Source organism: Scardinius erythrophthalmus, assembly GCF_964197995.2.
Source record: "Scardinius erythrophthalmus genome assembly, chromosome: 16".
Lineage (NCBI taxonomy): Eukaryota > Metazoa > Chordata > Actinopteri > Cypriniformes > Leuciscidae > Scardinius > Scardinius erythrophthalmus.
This window is the reverse complement of record NC_138236.1, coordinates 38713720-38739230: the sequence shown is the minus strand read 5'-3', so window position 1 is coordinate 38739230 and position 25511 is coordinate 38713720. Positions and strand designations below refer to the sequence as shown.

The window sequence follows — 25511 nt, the reverse complement described above, 5'->3', positions numbered from 1 at the left end:
TAAATGATTTATTAGTGCACATGATTATTGTTTTAAAAGTATGTTCCTAGTAATCTTGAATCAGAATCAGTTCCTCTTGCAGCATGTCTTCTCTTCTCTGATGACGAGGGCGGAGCTATAACCTGTCAATCACATGAGATCAGACAAAAATTGTTGCTGCTTTTTCTACTTTGTTTTTCAGATATTATTTCAAGTAAACTTCTGTTAGAGTCGACTGAAAGTACTCTCTATTATTTAAAAGACGGGGGAAACACAAAAAGCTCAGTGCAATAAAGCAATTATTCTTTCAAAAGCAGGACAGGGAATGACACTCCATTCACAGCCACATTAAACATACGAGACTGGCTCATTTTAGTCTTTTCTTGTAGAGAGGCGTTCTATTCTGACATTATCTTCAGTTGGGTGGAGAAGTCTTTTATATTTTCTAAAGCAGCAAATGAAAATCAATGAGAAAAATGTTTCACTAGACTCTTTTTGTATGCTCAATACGAGTTCCACTGTTTCTCCAAACAATTATGAACAAACTCACAAGTTTGCAGCCGTATCTCCCGCTAGCCGATGACAGGGCAGGAGTTCATGCAGAAACTTCAGGACACCTATCAAGAATTGATCGCTTCTCTGTTCGGCTGCAATCGCTCGAGAACGAAAAGACGCCTGCTGATCAATCCGGTCAACTAAGTGGAACTTGTCAGTGTCTCAGAGAGTTGAGAGCTGTCTGAACTTTTAGCTAGAACGTACTGTGATTATCATCAACCGCACAGACCGAACACACACACACACACACACACACACACACACACACACACACATGCATTATGGCACGAGTTTAGCCATTTCCCTGACAGTCTTTTAAACAATCATTTAAAATGTGTGGAATTGCTTTGCTATGTCAAATAATGTTGAAGTTCATAGTAGTAATCAAAAATAAAATGTCAGCACGATTATGTAAGAAGGCATTTAATACTATTCCACCAGATTAATGCAAATATGCTTCAAAAGTCTGGTAAGATTTTGTTTTTGAAAGTCTTTTCTGCTCACCAAGACTGAATGTATGTGATCAAAATACTGTAAAAACAGTGAAATATGATTACAATGTAAAACAGCTGTTTGCTATGTGAATATGTTGTAAAGTGTAATTTATTCCTGTGATCTAATCTGAATTTCCAGTGTCCACATGATCCTTCAGAAATCATTATTATATGCTGATTTTCTGCTTATTATCAATGTTGAGAACAGTTGTGCTGCTTCATATTTTTGTGGAAACTGTGATACAGTTTTTTTTAGGAATATTTATTGATAGAAAGGTCAGAAGAACAATTGCCAATTTCTTTATTTGACATAGAATTCTATTAAACAATATAAAACAGTTTACTGTATTTTTTTTTAATTGAATTGCAGTATATACAAATAAAATAGATCAAATCAAGTGACATTTCTTTGTTGTCTTGAAATAAAAGAGGTCATTGTTTTATGTACAGTAAACATGCTATCCAACTTATTTTTCACATTACTTGAATGAGTCGAAATGTCCGGTTCCACTTACTTTAGCTGTACAGAAATTGTCTGTTATGCTGCTTGATACTGCAAACTGTTACTTGTTATCATATTATATTAATACATATATTAACGTATTATTGTAACCATAAACACACTGGTTTGTAGTGCAAATTATTTTACCATTTATACAGCATAAATAAGCTTGAAGATAGACATCAGTATTATTTTATTTTCAGCACATAATGTTCCAGCATCTCTCATCCGGACTATAACTCCTCCCAGTCCACCAGATATTGATATCCACCTCACATCAAGAAGTCGTCGTCCCGTGTAGACAGGCAACCCTTCGATGAGTCTAGGAGGCGGCAGGGCAGAGGTCTGGGGCTGAAGGGGGGAGCGAATAACGGGCTTAATCTCGGAGACATGAAACAACGGGTAAATCTCATTAAACTGAGGGGGTAATTTGAGTCGAACCATCACCGGGTTAAGCACCTTGGTTACGACATACGGTCAAATTTGGGTCCCAGTTTACATGCGGGAAGTTTGAGGGGAACTCCTGTGCTGACAACCAAACCTTCTGACCACACACATAAAGTAGGGGCTTAGAACAGTGATGGTCCGCCGACACCTTGTTCCTCTCGCCAGTCCGAGAAAGGGCTTCTCTGGTGAGCCCCCGTGTACGAAGGCACCTTGGAAAAAGCAGATGGAACAGCGGTGCAAGGGAAATAACCTAGTCAGGGACACGCCCACTGGGAGGCCATGAATGCAAAAGACGTGATCTAAAAGATAGCCGCTGTATCCCTCGCTGTAGGCAATTTGGGGAGGGGGATGAAATGAACCGCCTTTGAGAACCTGTCCACCACAGTGAGGACCACGGTATTGCCACTAGATGGGGGTAGACCTGTGACAAAGTCCATGTGTGACCAGGGTCTTGAAGGGATTGACAGTAGCCAGAGTAGCCCTGCTGAGGGTCGATTCAAACCCTTACCCACCGCGCATACCAGACAGGCCGATACGAACTCTTGAGCGTCCCACGCCACCGTTGGCCACCAGAACCGCTGCTTGATTAACAAACACGTTCGAGCCGCTTCCGGGTGGCAAGCTAGGCTGTATGAGTGGCCCCACTGAAGAACGGCACAAACTCAGGCACAAACAGCAGACCCTCTGGGCACCCCACGGGAACAGGGATGCCGTGTAATGCCTCAAGGACCTTGGACTCCACTCCCCAGGTTACCGTCGTGACCACCTGGTGATCACTGGAGAAGTGGGTCTAGCCTCTGCCTCAAAAACCATCGAGAGCGCATCGGGTTTACCGTTCTGACTACCCGGGCGATACGGAATGTCAGAAGTTGAACCGGCTGAAGAACAGTGGCCAGCGAGCCTCCCGAGAATTTAACCTTTTAGCGGAACAAATATGTTCTAAGTTCTTATGGTCGGTCCAAACTAAAAATGCAACCCCGTGCCCTCTAACCAGTGACGCCACTCCTCCAGGGCCTACTTAACAGCCAGTAACTCCTTATTCCCGATGTCGTACTTCCGTTCCGAAGGGGTGAGACGATGAGAAAAAAAAGGGGTGGTTGGGTGTACTTTGTTGTCCGAATGTGATTCCTGGGACAATATTACTCCCACTCCTTACTCCGATGCATTCACCTCCACAATGAATTGACAAAACGGGTCGGGGTTGTTGAGCAATGGCTCGACACAACTCAGGTTCATCCGCTAAGTCCATCGTGGTCAGTGGATTTTGTCAGGCTATGGATAAATGGAGGACTCAATTGACCATTCGCAAAGACCCGCCCACTATAGTTACTGTTGCTATGTCCGACAAGCCACGCCTCTCTCACGCCACACCATGCTCTCACACAGTGAAAAATACATTGCGGACCAAACACTGACAACGCGCTGACAGACAGACCAGGTTACTTTTGATATGGCACAAAGTCTCAACTTTTAAATTTGGTCATTTTTTAAAGACATTTGAACAAAAACATTTTGTGGCTCTTTAATGTTATTTGACAGCTTGCTGTAGCACCTCAGTTAAAGCTGCTCGTGAACGATCATCTTTTCCTTCTAGTTCATTTATAGCATCAAATAAATATGAAAGAACATAAGAAGGAGTGTTGTTTTAACTGCGGAAAGACATCGATACACTCCGTTTTTCAAGTTCAAATCCTCCAATCTTAATCTACTAACTCTCCTGACTGCTTTGTGGACAAAAATGGCGGATTCGGCGGATAATGATCGGTCGGATCGCCTTCAATCAAACTCCCTGCGAATCGTCAATTGCTGTGAACAAACGTGATAAAGTTTATTTAAAAACTTTCGGAACAACTCGAACAGTCAATGTGACAACGTGAAATTGAAGAGACTTTGTATGGTATTTCCTGTGTTCTCCGCACACACATCAGCGGACACACAAACTGAGGAGACCACCAGGGAGGAAACGAAAGCAGGACGACCAACTGATAACGAGCCCGAGTCCAGCAAGTGAAAGAGCCTTGCTACAAACTCCTCGTCTTTTTGTCCTGAGCACAATATTACAAGCAGGTAAGTGACAGAAACAAAACACTTAATGGTAGCACAGAACATTAAACATCCACGCGGCATGAATAGTTATCAACTGACAACAAGAGGTAGATCCAGGTGACGGGTGTGGGAGATCAGCTCGTTGCTGTGCGCACAGTGCTATAAGACAACGCAGATTACGCAAATTGCTCAAATCACGGGCTGCAAAAAATGACAGGACCAAAAACAAAACAACAGAGGTGAACCGGTGACACACCCTGACCCGTGACAGTAATAATGAAGTAGGATATCCCAATAAGTTAATATTATTCCAGTTGTTATATCATTTCACACGCAAAGAGGGACGTTACATAGAAATCTTAAAGGCACAGCACCAGAAAACATCAAGCTATTGACTTTTAAGGGCTAGATAGAGGGCATTTAATAAATTATCACTGTCTTTTTTCTTCTTTTTTTTTGCTAGAAAAACAAACTGAGTTTGTGATATGACCCTTTTAAACCAGCTCAGTAATATATTGTGTTAGGGAAATGTTTTAGAAGCTCGGCTCTATATCACTGATAAATGCCAGAGGTTCTTGTTAAAGGACGTCATTACAACTAGGGCCAAAATAATGCACCATAGACTATTAAATGGGTATAAGTGCTATAAATTATAATTTCTTCTCCATCATTGTTTCACTGTAGTCACAAATATTGCAGAACATTATTATCTGCTCTCTCATGCAAGAAAGAAATCACATCCATCGAGGAGAGCTAAATGATGATAATGGCACATTTCTCCTCTTGTGATGTCTGGCGTCAGCCTGCCAAAATCACTGATCAGAATCATTGATCAGCTCCATTTATCGCTCAGGCTAATGGACGGTCCCGAGACAGAGGGACCAGGCTCCTTCGCACAACATTTTGTTTGCTAAAGCAGTGTACGTTCTGTATTTCTGAAAGTGGCAGTCAATGAATCTTGATAATGTGCGAGCATTGGGTGCATAACTCACATTGATAGCCCTTATATTGTGCCAGGCAGTTATAAATCTGGAGACATGAATATGCATTGACAGTCAACTCCAGTGCAGTGGCAGCAGATAGTTTCAGTGATACAAGCAGTTTGACGGCAACAACCACGCTTGAGGTCATTCAAGATATCTACAAAGTTAAAAGCACTAATTATGGTAAATGGACTTTTAATTTCCCATTCAAATCAGATGTGCCTTACAGCAGTGTATTGCTCATTCATCATGTTTGTCTAAATTGCTGTGCCAAATTCATGCGTTCACATCTTCAAATTTGGTCGAGTAGCACTTCCTAAGTTGTTTTGTCCCGTTCGTGTGAGATCACTGAAAAATCTGTCATCTATCTGTCCTTGTGTCAATGTAGACTTGAATGACTTTTTCCAGTGGAACACAAAGGTAATGTCGAAGTAGAATAATGTAGTTAAATATAGTTACAAAGTTACTTATAGTAGAATGTCTAAAATGGATAATGGAAATAAATTGTTATCTAAAAAGAAAACCGACTAGTTTGCATCTTATATGTAAGGGATAATGTAGAGCGAGGCGGTTGTTATAGCGAATACAACCCCGACAGGCTGATCAGGATCCCGATGTGAAGCGGAGGCCTCGCTCTACATTATCCCGCTTATTACATGGCTACCTACCAAATAAATCAATAATTTGACACAATATATTGATATAAAAAGGAGTTTATTGATTTAAAAACTACTGTACTGCTTCCGCTAAAGAAAATAGTCCGTTTCGTCTCTACGGTTAGAATCCTGCGTCCATAGCAACGCTCTTTTTTTCATGGCAACGGTGTGTTACACTTAGCAGCGGTCAAGAAATAACACACCGCATTCTACATTAGAATTCAACCAAGCCATGTAATAAAAATAACTAATTAAGGCCAGATTTACTAACAGCTTGCAACAGCGCAAACCCTCTTTTAGCGTTAAAAAAATGAATGTCAGGATTTACTTGCGACACGGAGTGGACAGGGTTATATATGCGGCTGATATTATTGCATGTGCATTTGAAGGAGTTTCCCTTTCAGACACAACATTTATGGGAGGAGAGTATTTAAATGAATCACGCAAGGTGATTTACTAAGGTTTGGTATTTTCACCATTATTAACCGCCCAAAAAAGCTAATTTGCACTGCTCTTGGTAGATTATGTTGGTCATTATGGAAATGATCCGGCTGTGTCCGTTATCTTTAATTTGCATGTTGTCAGTGGATCACGCGCAGAACTTTCCACTCCCATCGGTGCTTTTATGGGATTGCGCTCTCACGCTAATTTTCCGTTTAGTAAATCTGGCCCATAATGGCCTATAGGCCACAAGCCAGTAATGCAACTGTTGCCTCTTTTAAAAAGGTTTCTCATCAAATTCTTCCAAGGTCAATTCATGCAAGCTATGTTACTGTATATGCATTCTTGTAAAAGGTCACCAGTCGCCCCATGTGTGTCATTCTATTCTTTGTAGTGAAATGTTTGTGAAAACAAATGAGACAAAGTTGATACTTGACATGGAATCTCCTGAGCTGTGAAAGAGCAACCCTCGAGCAGTAACACAGGGACACACTCTGTTGTTATGATCAGTGTGGTTTCTCACAACAGATGGCCACATCAGTGCACTCTGCACTATAAAACACTGAACACGTACTATTAGAAATGCTTCACGTCAGTAATTAACTGCTCATGTCACAGATGGGAACAAACACACTTATTCAGTTTTACTTCTCACAGGTATAGTAGGTATTCAGCCCTGAAACCATCATGATTCACCTGTGGCTGACGGCATCACATAAAACATGAGGGATGGAAAGACAGATAAGCACAATGAGCAGTTATGTGGGCCTAATGTACTCACTGACACAGATCAAGTGGCGCAAATAAAGAGCGTAAGTGCCGTTCTCTGTCAACAGCTTCTTCCCTTGTAGCCGTGCTATCGTTCTCCATCATTTTAATGGTTTGCCGTATTTCTTCATTCCACTGGGCAGTCACCTAGAATTAATCTTTGTCTCCGAGAACAAGCTGATTAGCTTAAGGATTCAGATGCCTGTGTAAACCCTTTGTTTCGAAGCTCGTAGGTTACGTTCACAAAGCCTGTGATTGGGAGTGACAACCGTATTTGACTTTTAAATCACCCTGTTCAAAAGCTCACGGTGGCTTTACAGTGTGTTTGAATAAGAAAAGTCAATCTCCTTCTCTATTCTCCAAATCCATTAACCATGTATGCACAGTGGCAGAGAGTAAAGTTAATATCAAAAACACTGATCATAACATAAGAAATCTTACCACAATTAACGCAATGTTTTTGAACTCTTTCCCCGCCAGCGTTTTTGAAAAAATTGCCATCCAGCGCCAGCATTTTTGATCATTTTCACAAGTGTCATCACCCACAGATTATTTTGTTGTATAAATATCCGAAGAACATGCAGTACGTCAAAAGAAAGAACAGCCTCTGCTTTTCTTAAAAAAACAAAACAAAAAAACAACAACCCTGTTTTATTCTAGCTTTATGTACTGTTTTTTATCAATACTTGAATGTGGGAAAGTTACATAAAAAAGCAACATTTTGAGAAAAAAGCTGAGAAAAAAACGTTTTGGCAAAGACTGCGTTTGGATCCGATCTAGAACGATGATCAAAACACAGATGGAGTGGATTGAGTCCATCAACACCCAAAGCTTCACAGTCCTAAAGCTCGTCCTGGGTCGACATTTCATTCACTAACGTTAGGCAGTTTTTATATGTATGCTGTTTAATGTTGATGATCACGTTATTTTACATAATGATTACATCTGACATCGCTTGTTTCTGCTTCTTCTTCTCCTGTGTTTTGATCAGGAGATTCTTTACTCTTTCAGAAGATGTGTAATAGCGCCCCCTATCGTAAAACAGTGAAAACACGGAAAGCCGGAAAATGGCGGGGAAAGAGTTAATGAACATGAGCAGAGCAGTGTGTTGACCAGAACTATAGTTTATGCAAACCTAACCGGTTCTGTTTTATTGTTAAAGGTAGGGTAGGTAGGATTTTTCTAAAAAAAAAACATTCCAAATTTGTTTAAACTGTCTTTATATATCAATACATAATTAAAATATAAGTACTCTGAAAAAGAGAGTATAAAAATCGAGTGTCTGTAGACCTCTCACGACTGTTTTAAAGACAGCTCATTATTTCCATTCACTCCACCCCCTCCTTTCTGGGCTCCTTCCAAAGCCACACCCCCAAAACACATGAACGCGCGACGCCAAACGCTCAGGGTCAGCTGGAAGACGCAATTATTTACCTGAGACGAACGGAGAGGAAGGAGCGCAGTGCATGCAGTGACATCATGTCAGAATCACATGTAATAAAATACCTAACTTTATCACTATAAATATAAAAAAATAAGATTTATTTTAGTACTCACTATCAAGCTAGCATATCGATACTGGTAAAGTTTCAAATATACTTGATTCAGTAATAAGCTATATTTATAAGGCAAAGCTAAAAACAGGTTGTATTGATACACGTTTTTCCATTACCATCAGTTACACTGTGATGAAGGTGAATTTTGTGTAAGATTCATAACATATACGGTGTTCTGCATGTAAGAGTTTCCATGATGAAAACATTGCTGACTCTAATGAGGACTACACTCCGGAGACAAGTACCGCATCGTCGGTTCGAGGACAGGTCCGGGGGTCGAGGGCGAAGCAGGAGGTCGTTCAAGAGTGCGGGCAACCAGGGTCCGAGGAAGTAGTTTTTGCCTTGTTTGCCTTCGCTGACTGCATATGCAGGTGCTTTGAGTTTTGAATGCTCTTTCTCTGCCATAATTTTACTCTTCGTAGGTTCTGCGCCTCTCTTGCACTCCTCAAATAAAACGGGTGCGCGCATATGGGCAGATCTAGCAACAGGGGTGGTAGCCATGGTTGCGAGAGTGAGTGACAGTCGCCCAAACCAATCAATTGTTTCGTCCCGAATGGAAATAATGAGCTGTGTTTACTGCAGATTAAAAGGTCTACAGTCACTCGATTTTTATACTCTCTTTTTCAGAGCACTTACATTTTAATTATGTATTTGGTATATAAAGACAGTTTAAACAAATTTGAAAAAAAGGTTTTTTATAAAAATCCTACCTACCCTACCTTTAAACGACCAAACCTCAGGTCTAAGTACTATTGATATATTTTACCCATCAATTATATAAAAAGCACTCTTATGCCTGAAAGTAATATATATATATAATTTAAGAAAATTAATTAATACATTTAGCCGTAATTAGTAGACAGTCTAATCACAAACAGTTTCATACAAAACAATCTGATCATGTATTAAGCTGTCAGTTAATTACTCACAGTGTGTTTGGAATAATCATTTAGAATTCTGTTTATAATACTGTATATAGACGGAGGATTTCGCAGAAGTCCTTGCGTGACTTGCCATGTGAGGGCTTTTAGTTTATTTCTGTTCAAGTTATTTTTACATTTATTTGCTTTAGGTTGCAATATCATTTAGCTCTTGCTTATTGTGTTTCGTTTTAGTCATGTGCATTCGTCACTCTAATAGTACTTTATGTTGTTGCAGCTTAATCGTGTCCTATTATAATTACATCTTTTTTTCACCGTTAAGCAATTTAAAAGTCATTTAGATAGACTGGGTGAAGTCGAGCTAAGTCACAATATTAAATCTAATGTTTTTAGTTAAGGCATATATGAAAGATATGAATAGATATTAAACAGGTGTTTCAGTGCAGCTTAAAGATGGATCATTGGTGTAATAAAAATGCACTAGCCTCAGGAGACACACGACCGATGCTATCACTGCTGAACGCTTCATGCAAAGTGTGAACACCAGAGGCAATTATGAAGACCATCATTTAATCAAGTCTTTATGAAACTCTACCGAAATGACGTTGACACAGCAAATAGTGTTAAAAGAGGTGTTTTTCAAATGCCAAGACTTCTTGCGCTCAGTGGTGTCGAGGTGAAGACACTCGAGAGGAAACTCAAGCATGGATCAGTGCAGTAAATGAGTATTATCATCTGGCCTGCTCACACTGTCAAGAAAACCCTCCAGAGCCGCTCTTTACTTCACAACGCTCATGGTACAGTGTAATTACTGTAACACTAATGAACAACAAGCACTTCAAGCATAATTGTTTATGGTAGACTCATTTAGAGCACTGTGACTGTGAAATGAATAGGGTTTTGGTATTATTCACTTCATTCTTATTAAATCGGATCAAATGTTTTGGAATGAGACAAACCAGTAATATCACAAAATTCATCAAATCCATAGCTAATAAGCCTGAAGGTTTCTGCTCTTGTTTTCCTCCAAAAAACCCCCAAAAGATGTCACTTCCTGGAGGATGATGTCATTAACTTGCTTTTGTCAGTTAAAGGGATACTATCCAGCTATTTTTCAACATGGAAGTAAAGTGTGGACTTCAGTCAAGCAGACTGTGAGGAGAGGAAAACATTATTGTCATTTAAAACTAAATCCACAAACATTCATTCATTCATTCATTCATTCATTCATCCATTCATTTTAGGAACAGGAAAAAAATAAAGAAGCACTTGAAATATTTCTAATAAATTGCCAAGTTTTTCATTTTAGGTATATGGTAAAAATGGCTGAAACTAAATTAGCGAAATTACTTCAAATTCAACCCATGTTCACTTCATTGTGATATTATGATGAAATACAATGAATAATATTTCCATCTTTAAAAGCAGTGAATTTATTATTTAGAGTTCAAAGGTTATGAAAAATGATGTCATTTTTTATTTATTTAACAAAAGTCAGAAATAGCTCAATACAAAAATAAAAAACAAGTTTGTATTTAGATGTCAATGATGCCAGTGCTCCACATTATCCAGCATGATGGGAATAGCATCTTGTGCTTCAGTGAAGCAGCTGGGAAATCTGAGGAGTCGACATGGACAATATCACAAATATATGCTTCCATTTGATTAGTTCCCTACTAGAACTAGTGCTGAATCTGAGTGATTTCACCTCACATTTACATCATTTAGCCTATCTGCATATTTTGGTTAACATTTTAGAAATCCTAAAACTTTGCATCCAAGTCTAAATAAAAAAAAGCGTATGTTTTCAATGTGACCCTGCACCGTTGAACCCAACTGTGAAGGCCAGATATGTGACAGGTCGATGTCTTTCTGCGCAGTTCTGCCAGCACGCAATAACGCGGCCGGTGTAACGCGCAGCGTTAGCGTTAGTCCCCATCCACACTGACGCGGGACTCCAGCCCGGTTGTTGCGGCATCAGCGGTAGGAGGAGATACAGGGATACAGGGATTCAGAGGGATACAGGGACTCCTGCAGGCAGATTTCAGCAGCTCAGACTCGCAGGTGGATCCCGAGCTCCGTCTGAGACCCGAGCGCGCGCGCACTCACGCACTCGAATTAATGAATAAAATCATTAATACAACGAGCTCGTGTTCAAACCAACTACAATGAGAGCAAATCTGTCGCAGTCAGTCCAATCCTCATATGACTCCCAGCCATTTAACATTTGATGAGCAGTTTTTTGGAGAGCTCCTTGGATTGATCCCAGTGTTTTCCAGTCATGAAGAACAGGAGGGAATATGTGGAATACTGGAGCGCGATTATAGTGGGTCTCTTCTGGATTCACAGCTCTTTCGGGATGCCCCATGTCATACGGATAGGTAAGAGAATGCGTAACGGACACGGGCTCTTCATCTGACTGATCGCATGTTTTTATGAGTGTTTAAAGTGCTTGGTTGGGTCGACCTGGTGTTAGTTTGCCTTTCGTATTCAATAAAGTGAAATGAATGTCTTGCACGGACTGTTTAAGCGCTAGAAATGTAGATGCGCGTGCCGTGCGTCTTCGGAACAGATGGTGCTGCATTCATTTCGTGATTTCACGGAGATTTGGAGAGAGAAAAAAAAAATGTTAAGTGTTGAAAATATAGCACGTGGAATTAGTGACATTTGGCGAGAACAGTGGCATTGCGGTATTTCCTCTAAATGCACAAGTTCACAGTCTTAACAGGTGAGCTGGGAAACATTGCGCTGAAGTTTGCCTGGAAACCTCAGCTTTACGCGCCGTGTCGCCAGACTGAAGGTCCTCGCTAATACAGTGAAAAATAGTGCACTCATGCAGCCTGACAACGAGAGATTTTTCTCCGTCTGAGAAGCTGAAATATGTGTGGCGCGTGGAGACAGGAGCCCAATAAAGATCAATACAGGTTTGTCTGAAGGCAGATCACTTTTGACAAGTGGTTCGATGCAATGCAGAAAAATGGCTCTAAATGTCATTATGAGACATTAACATGTCCAAGCACAGCCTCCAACTTCCCCAGCACATAAAGAGAGAGAGTGGCACATTCATGCAGTTCAAATAGAACATTTATACACACAGAATGACTTTAGTTTGTTCTATGTAGTTGCGTTTTACATTTAATTCCATTATAGTTTGGCACTACATGTAAATGAACTACATTTAGTGTTTTGTTTTTCTTTCCCCTCTTCTGAAGGAATCACTGCGATGTGGATTTCATTTTTTTTTTTTTTTATAAGACCCCGTTATTTGGGAACATTTAGAGGAATGTGTTTCCTTGGCATGTTCTGGTTCTTTCTCTCTGGATGTGATTGATGACTCTGGCTGTGACTTCAATGACATTGTGCTTGAGATTTGTGATTTTTGACAGCTCAGATCTCTCTCTCTCTCTCTCTCTCTCTCTCTCTCTCTCTCTTTTTTTTTTCACGGCAGTGTAAACGGAAATGTTTTCTCAACAGCTGCTTTAATATTTCAACGGCACATTTGAAATGAAAATTAATGTGTCAGGTGTGTGAATTGAGTCAAATGTGCTTTGAGAATATCCTCAAGTACAGATAAAGCACTGATCAGTGTGCGTACTTCTGAAGAACCCCTGTAAATATGATCATCAGTATGCATGACTTCATGGGAGTGCATATATGTGCATTATTCTCCCACTGTGCACAATTTGTGCAGCAAAATAAACTACCCAGCAAGCAAAAGCCGTCATTTCACCGTCTCGGTTAACTATAGACCCGATATAGTCCGGCTATGAGTAACACACTTCTAGCCAAAATAACCTTGAATTTGGTCACATGTCGTTTTTGCCAAGAATAACTTGTGAGCTGTATGATATTCCTTATACTGTAAGCAAAGTCAGTAGTGATTACAAGCTGTTTGGTTTCATTTCTTCACTCATTATATAATTGATGACTAGTCTATTCTTTGAATATGGTTTAGACGTCTATTAAACTTTCTCTGACAGCCCAAATTCTGCCTTGTTTTAGCCTAGACGTCAGGGCTGTGTTTGGACGCTGTTAGACGTCTTTTAAACGCAGAATTGCTTGCTGGGTAAATGTGTGTGTGTAAAGGCATTGGTCCACCCTGGATCCAGCAGAGGGCTTTCTGTGAGTTTGCCCCTTCGTCAGCATGGAAATGAATTGGAGTGGCTCGTGTCCGAAGAGAGCAGGCAGGGAGGCAGATCCGTGTGCCAGTTTAAGTGTTACACCATCAACACGGGCTGTGTAATGGTGGGCATCCACAGCAGACATGCCTCCATTGATTTCACTGTTTTTACAACGCACTTCTCCGAGGCCAGATGGTCGATCAAACTCACTCCGCAAGACTGTAAATGTCGAGGGGAAGAGCGTTTCCGCTGTGCCTGTGTGTTATTAGCTGTGTGTCTTGCCCTCCTGCTATGAAACTCGAGCGGGATCCGCTTTGGAAAAGCACAATGCAGTGTATCGTTACAGTATTACAACGTCTGTTTGTGGCGGAGCCGTAGGATTTAGTGAACTCTAAGTATTTAGATCCATGTTGTTTGGGAGTGATTTAGCGATCGGCATGGTTTGCTTGGCATGGCAAAAACTGTGATCCTATTGAGATATGCTGAGAAGCCAGGAGTAAGACATGTATGATGTAGAAGAATTGCAAACGGGTGAATGTAGCATCTAATGTACTGTACACTGACACATATGTGCTTTAAGGTCTGAAATGACCTCAGTAGGGCCACGTTATCCTTCATTATGTCACATGACAGTCGTCCAATCCAAAAACAGCCTTTGAGGTCAAACTCAATGGGTTTTCAATACCCAGCTTGACTTTTTAGTGTAGGTTGGATTCAGTGCTGTCACTCAATCCTTTCAATATCGTTCAGGGCAGCTGCAGCCTATCAGAATCCACTCCAGTTCTGGCAGCGAACGCTCTGGATCGCATCCAAATGTCACTGCAGAGTAGTGCATGTGTCTTGAAAAATAATGATGAACTCTCAAGAGATTTGGCTTTTTTTGAATCCTAATTGTAAAGAATTGGTCTTGTACACTGTGACCTTCAGAAAGGGCCAATTTTAATTCGATTTTTCGAACATTTTGCTATAAGTTTACACGCATCGCCTTTATAAATGTAGAGTCTTCTGGGTTTTTGCTTGTGCTGTCTCATCTGTTGTTCAAGAATACGATTAATGGAATAAATGTAATGCCTTTAAATGAGAGAATCAGCGCCAAAGAAAGATTTATTGAAAAATCAATGGCTTTATCTACCTAAGAGTTACAGTGCTTCATTATGACCAGTTAATCAATCTCACACACAGTTATGTGTCACTTTTATTTTTGCCTTTTGCCTATATAAAATAAATAAATACTAAAAGCCATTATTGGCTGTTTTGCAAATGGCTGTTTCATACTAGAGACCTTTGCACTAATTTAAAACACAAATGTGCTGCAAATCCACATCATGTGTTCAGAGAACAGTGTATTTGACACACGCACACACACATAATGATGCTTCATATAACAGTATCTCTGCACTTTTCTCATTTTTTTAAATGCTCTTCACATTAAAAGCACATAATAGTGTGTGAGGCTTGTGTCCCCTAAACGTGTTTCACGTGCGGTGAATTCCCGCATGACAAAAGAGCAGGAGGAGGAGATAAATTTCTAAAGAAGCTGACAACAAGAATTGTGTCATCGGTATAAGATGGCAATCAGCTGCAGAGTGAAAATGAATTTTTTAATTTTTGTGCAAATTTAATCTATAAGCTGTCGTGGGCGAGCTAGAACTCTCCCTGGAGAGACCAGAGGTCGATGTGCGCGCGCGTGAATCGCGGATTGGCGGGACGACGCACGGAGGGGTTCGAGCCGCGTGCACGAGCACTGTAGCGCCAGTGTCTCTCACACACACGCACACCGAACTGCATGTGGTTTGTACACACGCACACAGCTGTGTGGTTTCACTGAAGCTGTTGTACATTTACGGAGTCAGCACACTTATGGCCTGCCGATTAGCTTCAGTGCCGGTAATGAGAGCGACCAGATGTCGGGTTTGTTCGCATGAAACCCTGAATCAAATGCTCCGTAGCCTACTCTCTTCTCTCAAATCAGTGTCACTCTGCTATTCTGAAGCTGAGATCTACTTAAAAACCGACTAGACACACACACGTTTCCGCATAAATTCAATATGTAGCTACACAAAAGATTTGAAACGAAAGGGAACCAAATGGTGCATATAGTGACACACACATTATGTTGATTATGTTAATGCAGCAGAAAATCTCCATTACATGAGTTTGAAACTTAATCTGAAAATGTAGGCATTCTGTAGAGCATAATTGCAAGGGTTTGAGGGTATGAAAGGACTTGGACACACCCGAAGCATTGATAATCAAGCATTTTGAAAAGCATGGATTGACCCTTACAAGCTTTCCTATCACACTTTTATTTAAAGTTAAAAAATCGAATAAATGTCAAACTCTGAAATGACTTTCCTTTTGGTTTCTGGTTATATCAGAAATTGGCAAATAGCTATTATTTTATGCTAATGTTTTAGGTAATGCTGTCTTTTTAAAATCATAGCAATAAGGTAAAGTGAAGTGTGTAATTTGTGCACTACCAGCATCGTAATTGCATTCAACATGTTTTACTTTTTCAGACAGATTTCTGCAGTTGACAAATATGCAGTCTCACCCCAAACTCATGCCATTTGTTGAGCCAATGTTACTGTCAGCTTACCCTGCATATTAAGCTGGAGAAGAGAAAGAATTTCAGCATCAATTTTAAAGTCGCAATGAAACGGAAGTAGCGACAGATCTTTTCTTCTATAGTGAGACAGAGTATTGAAAAAATGTAGGACGGGGACTTCTATGCATGCGTTATTGATTGGATTTTCCATTCAGGATCTTCCATTTCCTCACTATTGAGGAATCATGGAGCACAAGAAAACACATACAAAGGTAGCGGAGTGATACAGTTCATTTTATATAAGTTTTAAGTAAACTTTATGTAGAAAGCATACTAATATCAACGTACTTGTAGTATACTTGTAAGTGTACAATTGCAGTGCTACTTGCGACTAAATTAGCCCACTTTTTAGTGTATAAATATACTTTTAAGTATAGGCCTACTTTAAGTGTAACAGTAGTAAACTTTGAGTGCACAACTAGTTAGTGTTTTGTTTGTACTGCAACTATACTGCAAATGAAATTATAGGTACTGACAGTCTACTAGTTAAATACTTGTAGCACATTGTTTAGTTTATGAAAGTACTCTTTGAAGTATACGCTCCGTAAACTAGTGGTTTTATACTACAATCATACTTGTACGTTTTCTTTAAGTGAACCTAACATCACACTTATAGTAGACTACACACAAATCACATACTCGGAATTAAGAACATATCTGTCATCTTTAAATCAATGTTTTCTCAATCAAAAGAGTGAACACAACTACAAGTCAAGTATACTTAGAATACTTATATATTTTTGATTATATCTTAATCAAAAGACTAAGTGTAGGTCAATTATACTTAGACATTTCTGTCAGTGTAAGTCAAGTATACTAAAGTGTAATTTTAAGTGTATTTCTGAGACGTACATGCCTGCTTTTAGTTTAAAAGTAGGAGTGAGCTAGTTGTAACACACTTGTTTTAAATACTTCCACACATGCTTAGTGTATTTACTTGCCACATCAAGAAGAAATTGTACTAAAATTCAGAAATCTTTAACCATAGATTTATTTAACCATAGCAAAAGTAAATTCCTTATGATCATTTTTCATCTCTGTTTTTTGTTTATTTATTTAAAAGTTGAAATAGTTATTTAATGCTTCGCTAAGACACTAGCCGGGTTTAAATCCCAGTTGCATAGACTTGTCACACTGCGTTAATGAGCCCCTATTAGAACTATGATATTCTATTCTATATTTTTATGAATTCTATTAAGAAACCATGAGAAAAAGGTGAATAAAGACTGAGAGCCAATGTTCAGAAATTATTAATTATTATGTTTTGAACTACTGTATGCTGTATAGCTGTGTTTCGCCATGTTTGTTGTCAAACTCAAAAAAAAAAATGGTTTATTTCTAATTATTAAAAAATGCCATTATTTAATATAAAAAAGTTAATAATTGTATTTTATTTACAAAATATTTTAGTTTGTCTTGTATACTTATTTGATTATATCAGATAACATTTTAATCTGTCATATGCTCATGTTACAATGTACTATGGGGTGTGTTGTCACATTTCACTTCAATTCTTTGGGGGTAAATCAAGAAAAAAATATGCACTGTATTAAAACAAAACCACATAATTGTACTAGACATGTGTGAAATTAATGCGGTAAAACATATATACTCTGAACCTTAAGTAGGTTTCCCCAAACTGAGAAAGTCTAAAAGCGTTAGGTTGTGCCCTGCTCTCCCCTACAGTAATTGCACACTTGAACAAACCTCTTTTCTGAAGGGTTGAGCTACACATGTGAACTTGCCTCCTTCTTTCTGTAGTTGCACATAAAGGCCATAGCAGGGAATAGAGATAACATTACGACAGTGGCACGAGAGTGAACTAATTCACTGACACACGAGGTCTTCCCTTTCACCAAGAGTGTTCTCCCAACAGATGGTGTTTTCATATCACACCGCAAAGTGTGTGCTAGGTCTTTCAGCAGCATATGCTCTTTATAATAAATAATAAGCTGACTAATCTCACTCCGATACACCCGTTCCTCTCCTCGGAGGATAATACGCCAGCTCTCTGATCAGTCCCTGGATGTGTGTGACCTTCCGGCTCGGAAAAATACATAGCTTGTCAATGTAGTTGTTTTCTCCGTCTCGCTCCTTCAATTTCACTCTTCCTGTGCGTTACTCTTATTTTAGTTGTGGGAGGTGCAACACCAGCAGACAGAATCAAATGTCACGTCCACCCATTTGTCTTTATTACGAGCGCCTGTCCAACGCATCCGATTCCCACTCGCTCCCATCAGCCGGCCCCTGCTGGGAAAGTCAAACAGAATTAAACCGTCCAAACGGGAAAACCCGGTCTCGGGTCGCAGCGGCTCGCAGAATAAACAGCGGCGGCCGTTTCTCAGTGGTGCGAGCGACCAGAAGAGCGAACGCTGAATCTCTGCTGTGAGAACGCTGGAGCCAGACGGAGCTTGGGAGACTCTTATTTAGTTTGTTAATTAGCTCAAACCTTTTGATCCCAATTTAAAAACCTGCCACGTTGCTGCGCTCGCCTCTTTTGTGCATTGCCCCGAGCAAAATAGAACGGAGCCCATTTTTCCCCCTTTGCTTTTCAAATAGTGTGGCATTCACACACTCCCCCGTCACACACTCCCTCCGTTTGATGCGAGCTGCCTTTTCTGTCTGCCGACAGCCTGCAGAAACACACGTACGGATCACGTTTCCTTCAGCTTCACTGAGCATTGGTGACATTACGGTATATTGATTTAAATGTACATGTGAGGAGGTGAAAGTGAAAATGCACAAAAGACATTCCTATTATCTCAATTAGTTCGACTAGGCAGTGCGATTAAATTGAGAGCAAGTGCAGACTTAACCTTCAGAAATGCCTCCAATTTATTCGACGTGTGAAATATTTGATACACCAAAAAATTGTTTGCCTAACTTAATAAAACTATGACATTTCCCACCAGGTTGGAATGAAAATTCACAAAAGAGATAACTTTTATTTCTTCTTTATTATTCCTTTATTACTATGGTTCTAATGAGATTATATTGAGACCAAATGGAGATTTATTCTTGAATTGCTAAAGTCTAAGTGTGCAAATATTTTGATATGTGAAAAATTAGATAGTTAGTCTGACTTAATAAAATTATAACACACACATTTCCACAGAGTTGAATAGAGTGAGTTGAGATGCTCAACTTAATTCAGTTAGTTCACTTCAATTTCATTTGACTTGACGGAAATAATATACTTTTGCAGATGCAATTATAATTAAATGCAGAAGTAAAAAAAAAAAATATATATATATATATTTTCCCTTTTACTGCAATGTATGGGCGGGAAAAGCAAGAAGAGACTGTTCTGCATTGAAATTAGCTCTAACTAATACTAACAAGTGAATCAGAATAACTTCCCTCTTGCAGCATCTCTTCTCTGATGATGAGGGCGGGGCACATGAGATCAGCCAATAGCAAACCACTACAATCCAACCAGCCAATCAACTCCCCACGGACAAAATCAAGCCACGCCTACATTTGTTCTTGTTCCAGAAGCAAAGACGAGCGCAACTTCCCTTTCATGACAACTTTGATTTCAACATTCACTCCCCTGATCTAATCACACTAATCTAATCAGAAATCCACTGTTAATGCCAACAAAAATGAAATGTGCAGTAACAAACATCAAAGGGTTCAGATAACTTGCACTTTACAAATGTAAGTGGATTAAACATAATGAAATTAAGTGGCAACATGGTTTAGCTTATTTTTAATTAAGTAAATTTAACAAACAGCAAAAATCTTTTTTTTTGGGAGAGAGAGGGGATTTTTTCTTTCTAAAATACTGTCTCGTCTTCCAGCTAAATATACAGACAGATTTAAGTAAGCCCTTTGTAGGCTGATTACCCTAGAAACCACTGAAACATTTCTCTGTTTGTATGATTTTGACCCAGTGGTGTCAGTTTGAGGCGCATCTGTTTGTTTGTGCAACTGTGTCAGACAGTTCAGGAAGTCATTCGTTTTTGCAGTTCCATTTAGTGAAGCAGAAAGTACACAATTCACTTTTATCTTAGATGGTCTTAAGAAACATCACTACATCTTCAGAAAATATTTTACATCATTGTAAAACTGTACTCAGATGTGCCAACTTTGCAATCAAATATGACATTTTATATGACCAATGCATCTGAGCTATTCTATCCACATTTTTTATCTCTGTCTCTCCCCTTTTGTGAACTTTTCAATCTTTAATGTCAGATTTGGAGAAGCATTTGAGACAACCTTGAGGTATGAAAGAGCTGAGGCATAAAACGTTCCTCTTGGACATGCTCTTATACGGTGTTCTGGAGGGGACATGTTCGGTTCACTTAGTTCTGTCGTGGCCACAACACATATAAACTTGTGGGAACGTGATATTAAATCGTGGGAATGTCATAATATCTCGTGGGCACGAGATCGTATGTTGAGGGAACGACATCCGTTTCTCGTGGCCACCAGTTTTATAACATGTGGGAACCGAATCTTCACACACGACACGGGCTCCTCCTTTTATCCCAGTCATAATTTACTTTGTTATTTGTTCATTTAAGTTTCTCAGAATTTGTTTTTGTTTATTGCCTTAAACGGGACTTTATTCGTGACCCGAGTATTTCATTCAAGCCAGCAAATTTCTGACGAAAAGGCCCATTCAACTTAAGAATGCGCTTCAGGTGTCTTTCACTTATAACGTACTCATGCATTAATTCCAGAGACCGCACTATATTTTTCTATGACATTCCTAATTCAAAGTAAAATTTTATTTCATCAGTCATCTCCATCTCCGACTGCTGTTTATGTACAGTATTGACCGGTGTGGTTCCCTCAACATAACACGAGAAAAATATATCGTTCCCTCAACATATGATCGCGAGGACACGTCTTTACATCGCATGGCCATGACATAATGATGGTGTTACCTCAACAAAATGATCTCGTGGCCACGATTTATTATCAAGTTCCCACGACTTAATATAACGTTCTCACAAATTAATATCTCGTGGCAACAACATATTGTCACGTTCCCACGAGTTTATATGTCGTGGCCACGGCAAAACTAAGTGAACCGAACATGTCCCCTCCCGGTCACCGTACTCTAAGGCCTTAAATAAAAGATTGGCTCAAGGAACACAATCTCATAATAAGAAAAACAGCTCGGGTAAAATGGCCTCTAATGAGGTTCATGGAAGGAATGCTAACAGATATCCGGCAGTCTTTCTGAAGTACCTGGAACTTAACTCGACTTGCTTTCCTAATAGGCTCCTGTTGCAACCGCTAGCCCGTGATCTACAGGCAAGACATGAGTTATTGTGATCATCAGTTCATTGGCACTCAAAGAGGTCTGCGGAGGTCAACCGCAGCTTAGCTGAATGAGAACTACCTTTGAATTTCTATTGAGTAACAGTTCTTTTCTCCCACGTCTCCTTTGTCCTTCTGAGAATCTACAAGTGCTGTAGAAAGTTTTTGGTTTGGGAAGCATGCACTTAACTATTGTGTGTTTCAGCATTCCTGCAATAAAAGGCCTTTGCATCAGATTTGTTCCGTTCCCCTGAAGATAATTATTTGAAAAGATCAGCTTAGAAAGACGGACTGCAACTTTCACAAATGAAGTGCAGTTAGATAATTGTAGGTTTGCTTGAACAACCATTAATAAAATGGCCATTTTTATAGAGCAACAAAGCTTTTTTTTTATGGATTCATCCAGTTTTTCTCTATATGCCTTTCTATGCATTTGTGTAGCAGGAGAGATTGGAGTGGGAGCGGAGAGTGTTGACCTCAGATATAGTGGTGGTGGAGGTCAAGAGACCCATGAGTCCCAGAGCATCTCAAATGGATGCTCCAAAGGAACAGCACTTTGCAAGTGAAAAGAGGGTGAGATGTTATATAAGCAATATACATTTTCCAGGAAAAGAAGTCAAAGTCTTGTAATGGACATTGATGAGTACATCCAACAGTGCTGGACATGTTTGGTAAAACAACAACAACAAAAAAAAAAAACAATAAGAACTTTGCTTGGAGTCTCACTTTCTGGCCTGAGATTGTTCATTTTGCGACTTAGGCAGTTTTTATGTTCTTGCCTGTAGGAAATAAATAATGAACTGCAGATTAAAAGATCACCAGCACTGTAGAGATCCAATAAAAACAAGTCCCTGCATGGAAATAGACTGTGTTGAACAATACGTTTGAATACAGAATGATGGTGAAAGAATAATTAGCTGATTTAATTACCACACTGTTCATTGATCGACATCAGATGTGAACTTGAGGTTGTGCAATTTGCATGAATACACAGAGTTGGAAATCAATGGGTATTATTTAGCTTTAAAGAGTAAGATAAATAAATATTCATTCTACTTTAGTTCCGAAAAGAAAATAATTTCGCAATGAAACAAATGGTGTTAATTTGCCATGCATTGTTGTGGTTGCACTGGTTTATTCATCATGATAAATGGTATGTTTGAGTTTTGTAAGTAACATTTAAGACTGCTGATGCACCTCATGAAAACTGTATACTGAAATAATTTACTGCTTTGAGAGATACACATTTAATCTTGGCATGTCTATACAATATGCACTAGCTTGTAAGGCACTAACACAAAGCTATTACTGAACCGTAAGCCAACAGCTAGTACGGGAAATGTCAGGGGTAGTGTAGAGTCATTCAGGCAGGAGATGAGAGCAGCAAGGTGAACTCTGATCTGAGGAGCTAAAAGATTACCAATAAACACAAGAAAACAAGGGCTTTTGCTGCCGCCCTTGACAATAATGCAACGTCTGGACTTTGAAAGGTACCGCATAAAGATTGGACCACTATAAAGCTCAGAAACGGCAATGTTTTTTGAATGCGTAAATCGATTTGCTTTTAAATGTCATGGACAGTCAAGGCAGGAAACCACACACAAGCAAACTCAGATGTTGTTATAACTATGACGTTTTTCATATTCAGATTCATCTTCGTTGTATCGGGCATTTATTTAGCTGGTGGTTGTGAGGTTATGTGCCGTGAGTTATCAAAAAGTCACCCAGTGTATATGTCTGCATTTGTGCACTTGTCCATAGTGGTAAAAGTCATCATCCACACATGAACACGTTAAAGTTTCAGTGATAAATCATCGGTTATGTTTGACATTAGTTCACTCCAGGTTGTGGGTCTTAAAAAGGATGAATGAAACCCTGTGATTGAACAACATGAAACGAAGCAGTGATTGAAAAGAAAGAGGCACGTCTAGGCCAGGGGACAATCAGTGGGTCTTTGTGCAGTTTTCCCAGCCGGTAATGACATCTGGAACGCCTCGTGCATAGAAATAGGCATTAGTGCTCGGGCAGAATCCGGTGTGGCTGCAACTCTACAAAGATGACAGAATCCACACAGCGAGCGTCTGCGGGATGGGGCCTATTAGAGACCGAGATCTGTTAGAGCTGCTGACAGACTTGAAAAGAAAGACTTGAGAAGATATTACCTCCAATTATGGGGCTTCCTGACCAGTGTGATCAAGTGTAACTGGGAAGGCTGAGCCCTTTCATACTCTCGACACGTCAACTTGTTTTTCAGAGGTCCCACGATGATATAGAATGGCTTTCTTTCCTCATTCCTTCATCCCTCGATCTCCACATCCTCGTCCTCAGCCCTCTCATCTCTTCTCCTTAAAGATCAGCGATGCAGGGCTGAGCGTTTCAAAGTCCTGAGAAAAAACACCCCACGTTCTCTGAAACGGAAAGTGTTTTTGTGGGGGACTCAACTGCGAAGTAGACCTCATCCTGTCAAATTGCAAATTTAATCCTATCCAGCATGTGCAAATGGTTGTAATCCCCACTGGGACACAATGGTCTGTTCACTACTCCTCCAACCCCTGCCTCATCTGGCTGGATTATAATGTTTCTATTTGAGTAATGATTGCCAATTACACATCTTAATATAATGGCCCTATTGCCATTTGGCAATGCTCAAGTGCATGTTTAAGGATTTTATAAGCAGATGGAATATGAAAATGATTATCATCCCCTCAATCAACTAACCAACCAATAAATCAATTAATAAGTGAACCACATAGCCAACCAGTCAGTCAATGTGGTCTGTGACATCAGTGGTCCAATTAATCAACCAGTCAACCAACTGTCAATCAATTAGTCAACTAACCAACTCAGTAACCACCCAAACTACATTACCAACCAGTCAGTCAATCCCAGTAATTCTCGTCTGTGATATTAGTGATTTCAATCAACCAGTGAGTCAATCAATTGCCCAATCATTTAACAAGCCAATCAGTCATTCAACTAACCAACCCTGCTTCCCAATGTCCATACTATCCATCCTAAATAGTATGTGAGAATAGAATAAGTGTGTCCCAAAGCATTTTATGTTGAAAAGAGTATGTCAAAAATCCCTGGATGGTCTGGTAGATTTTGCAATAACAATGTGGACTTTTATAAAGATCTGTTTGGCAATTAACTTTTAAATGCATAATTAGGCATTACTATGAGGAGAGTCCACATGATAGACCAGCAACTGCAGATCAACGTGCTTCTGCATTTCTCTCCAATACGGTTGGAAATTAAATGAAATGAAATGTGGAGGATTTTAACTGTGACAAGATGATTGACAGGCGTGTTTACTGTGACAGGATGCGACAGAGAGCAACCATTGAAGACGCTATTGTATGACGTGCTAGTTTGTCCCAAAGTTTGTCTACTCTTTTTTGCTAAACATTAAAAAGTATGTACTTTTAGAGCGTAGTACAAGTAGGCGAATTAGGATACAGCACAACTCACCAACCACACCCAACTCCTGTATCAATAAGCCAATCAGTCAGTCAGACAGACAACTAACCAACTCATCAACCACCCAAACTACATTACCAGCCAGTCAGTCAATCCCAGTAGCTCTGGTCTGTGACATTACTGATTTCAATCAACCAGTCAGTAAATCAATCGGCCGATCATCCAACAAGCCAATCAGTCAGTCAACTAACCAGCCCTGCGTCTCAATGTCCATACTATCCATCCTAAATAGTATGTGAGATTAGAATAAGTGAGTCCCAAAGCATTTTATGTTGAAAAGAGTACTAGGCTACTGGTTTGAAAAAATCAACCACCCAATCTCCTGAACCAACCAGTCAAACTGTCAGTCAGTCAGTCAATCAACCAATCAATCACCTGACCATCCAACAAGCCAATCAGTCAGTCAACTAACCAAGCCATCAACCACCCAAACTACTGTACCAGTCAGTCAGTCAGTCAATCTCCCTAACATCCATCAAGCCAATCAGTCAGTCAACTAACCAACTCACCAGTCAGTCAATCTTAGCATCTCTGATCTGTGACATCAGTTCCTGACACTGTCAGGCTCAAAGTACCCTTTCTGTGATTTTCCAGTAATCTGAGTGGCTTGATTTGTCTCAGCTAGAGGGGATAAGCACTGATTGCCTTCCCCAGGTCTTGATGGCAAGTCGGAGTGCTCTCCCCTCAGAAGGAACGCGCTCCTCTGGGGACTGATTG

General features: G+C 39.8%; 2 protein-coding genes across 2 annotated transcripts in view; both read left to right on the top strand.

The window, feature by feature from the left end:
* The window catches only part of LOC308704148 (NLR family CARD domain-containing protein 3-like), a 1230758-nt gene that overhangs the window by 721597 nt on the left and 483650 nt on the right, over positions 1-25511 (top strand). The window lies entirely within an intron of this gene.
* Positions 11336-25511, top strand: part of grik3 (glutamate ionotropic receptor kainate type subunit 3) — a 183570-nt gene continuing 169394 nt past the window's right edge. The window contains exon 1 of the mRNA XM_081389070.1: positions 11336-11689. Within this exon, the coding sequence (XP_081245196.1) occupies positions 11590-11689 (100 nt within the window). The 5' untranslated portion in view covers positions 11336-11589. The remainder of the gene's footprint in view (positions 11690-25511) is intronic.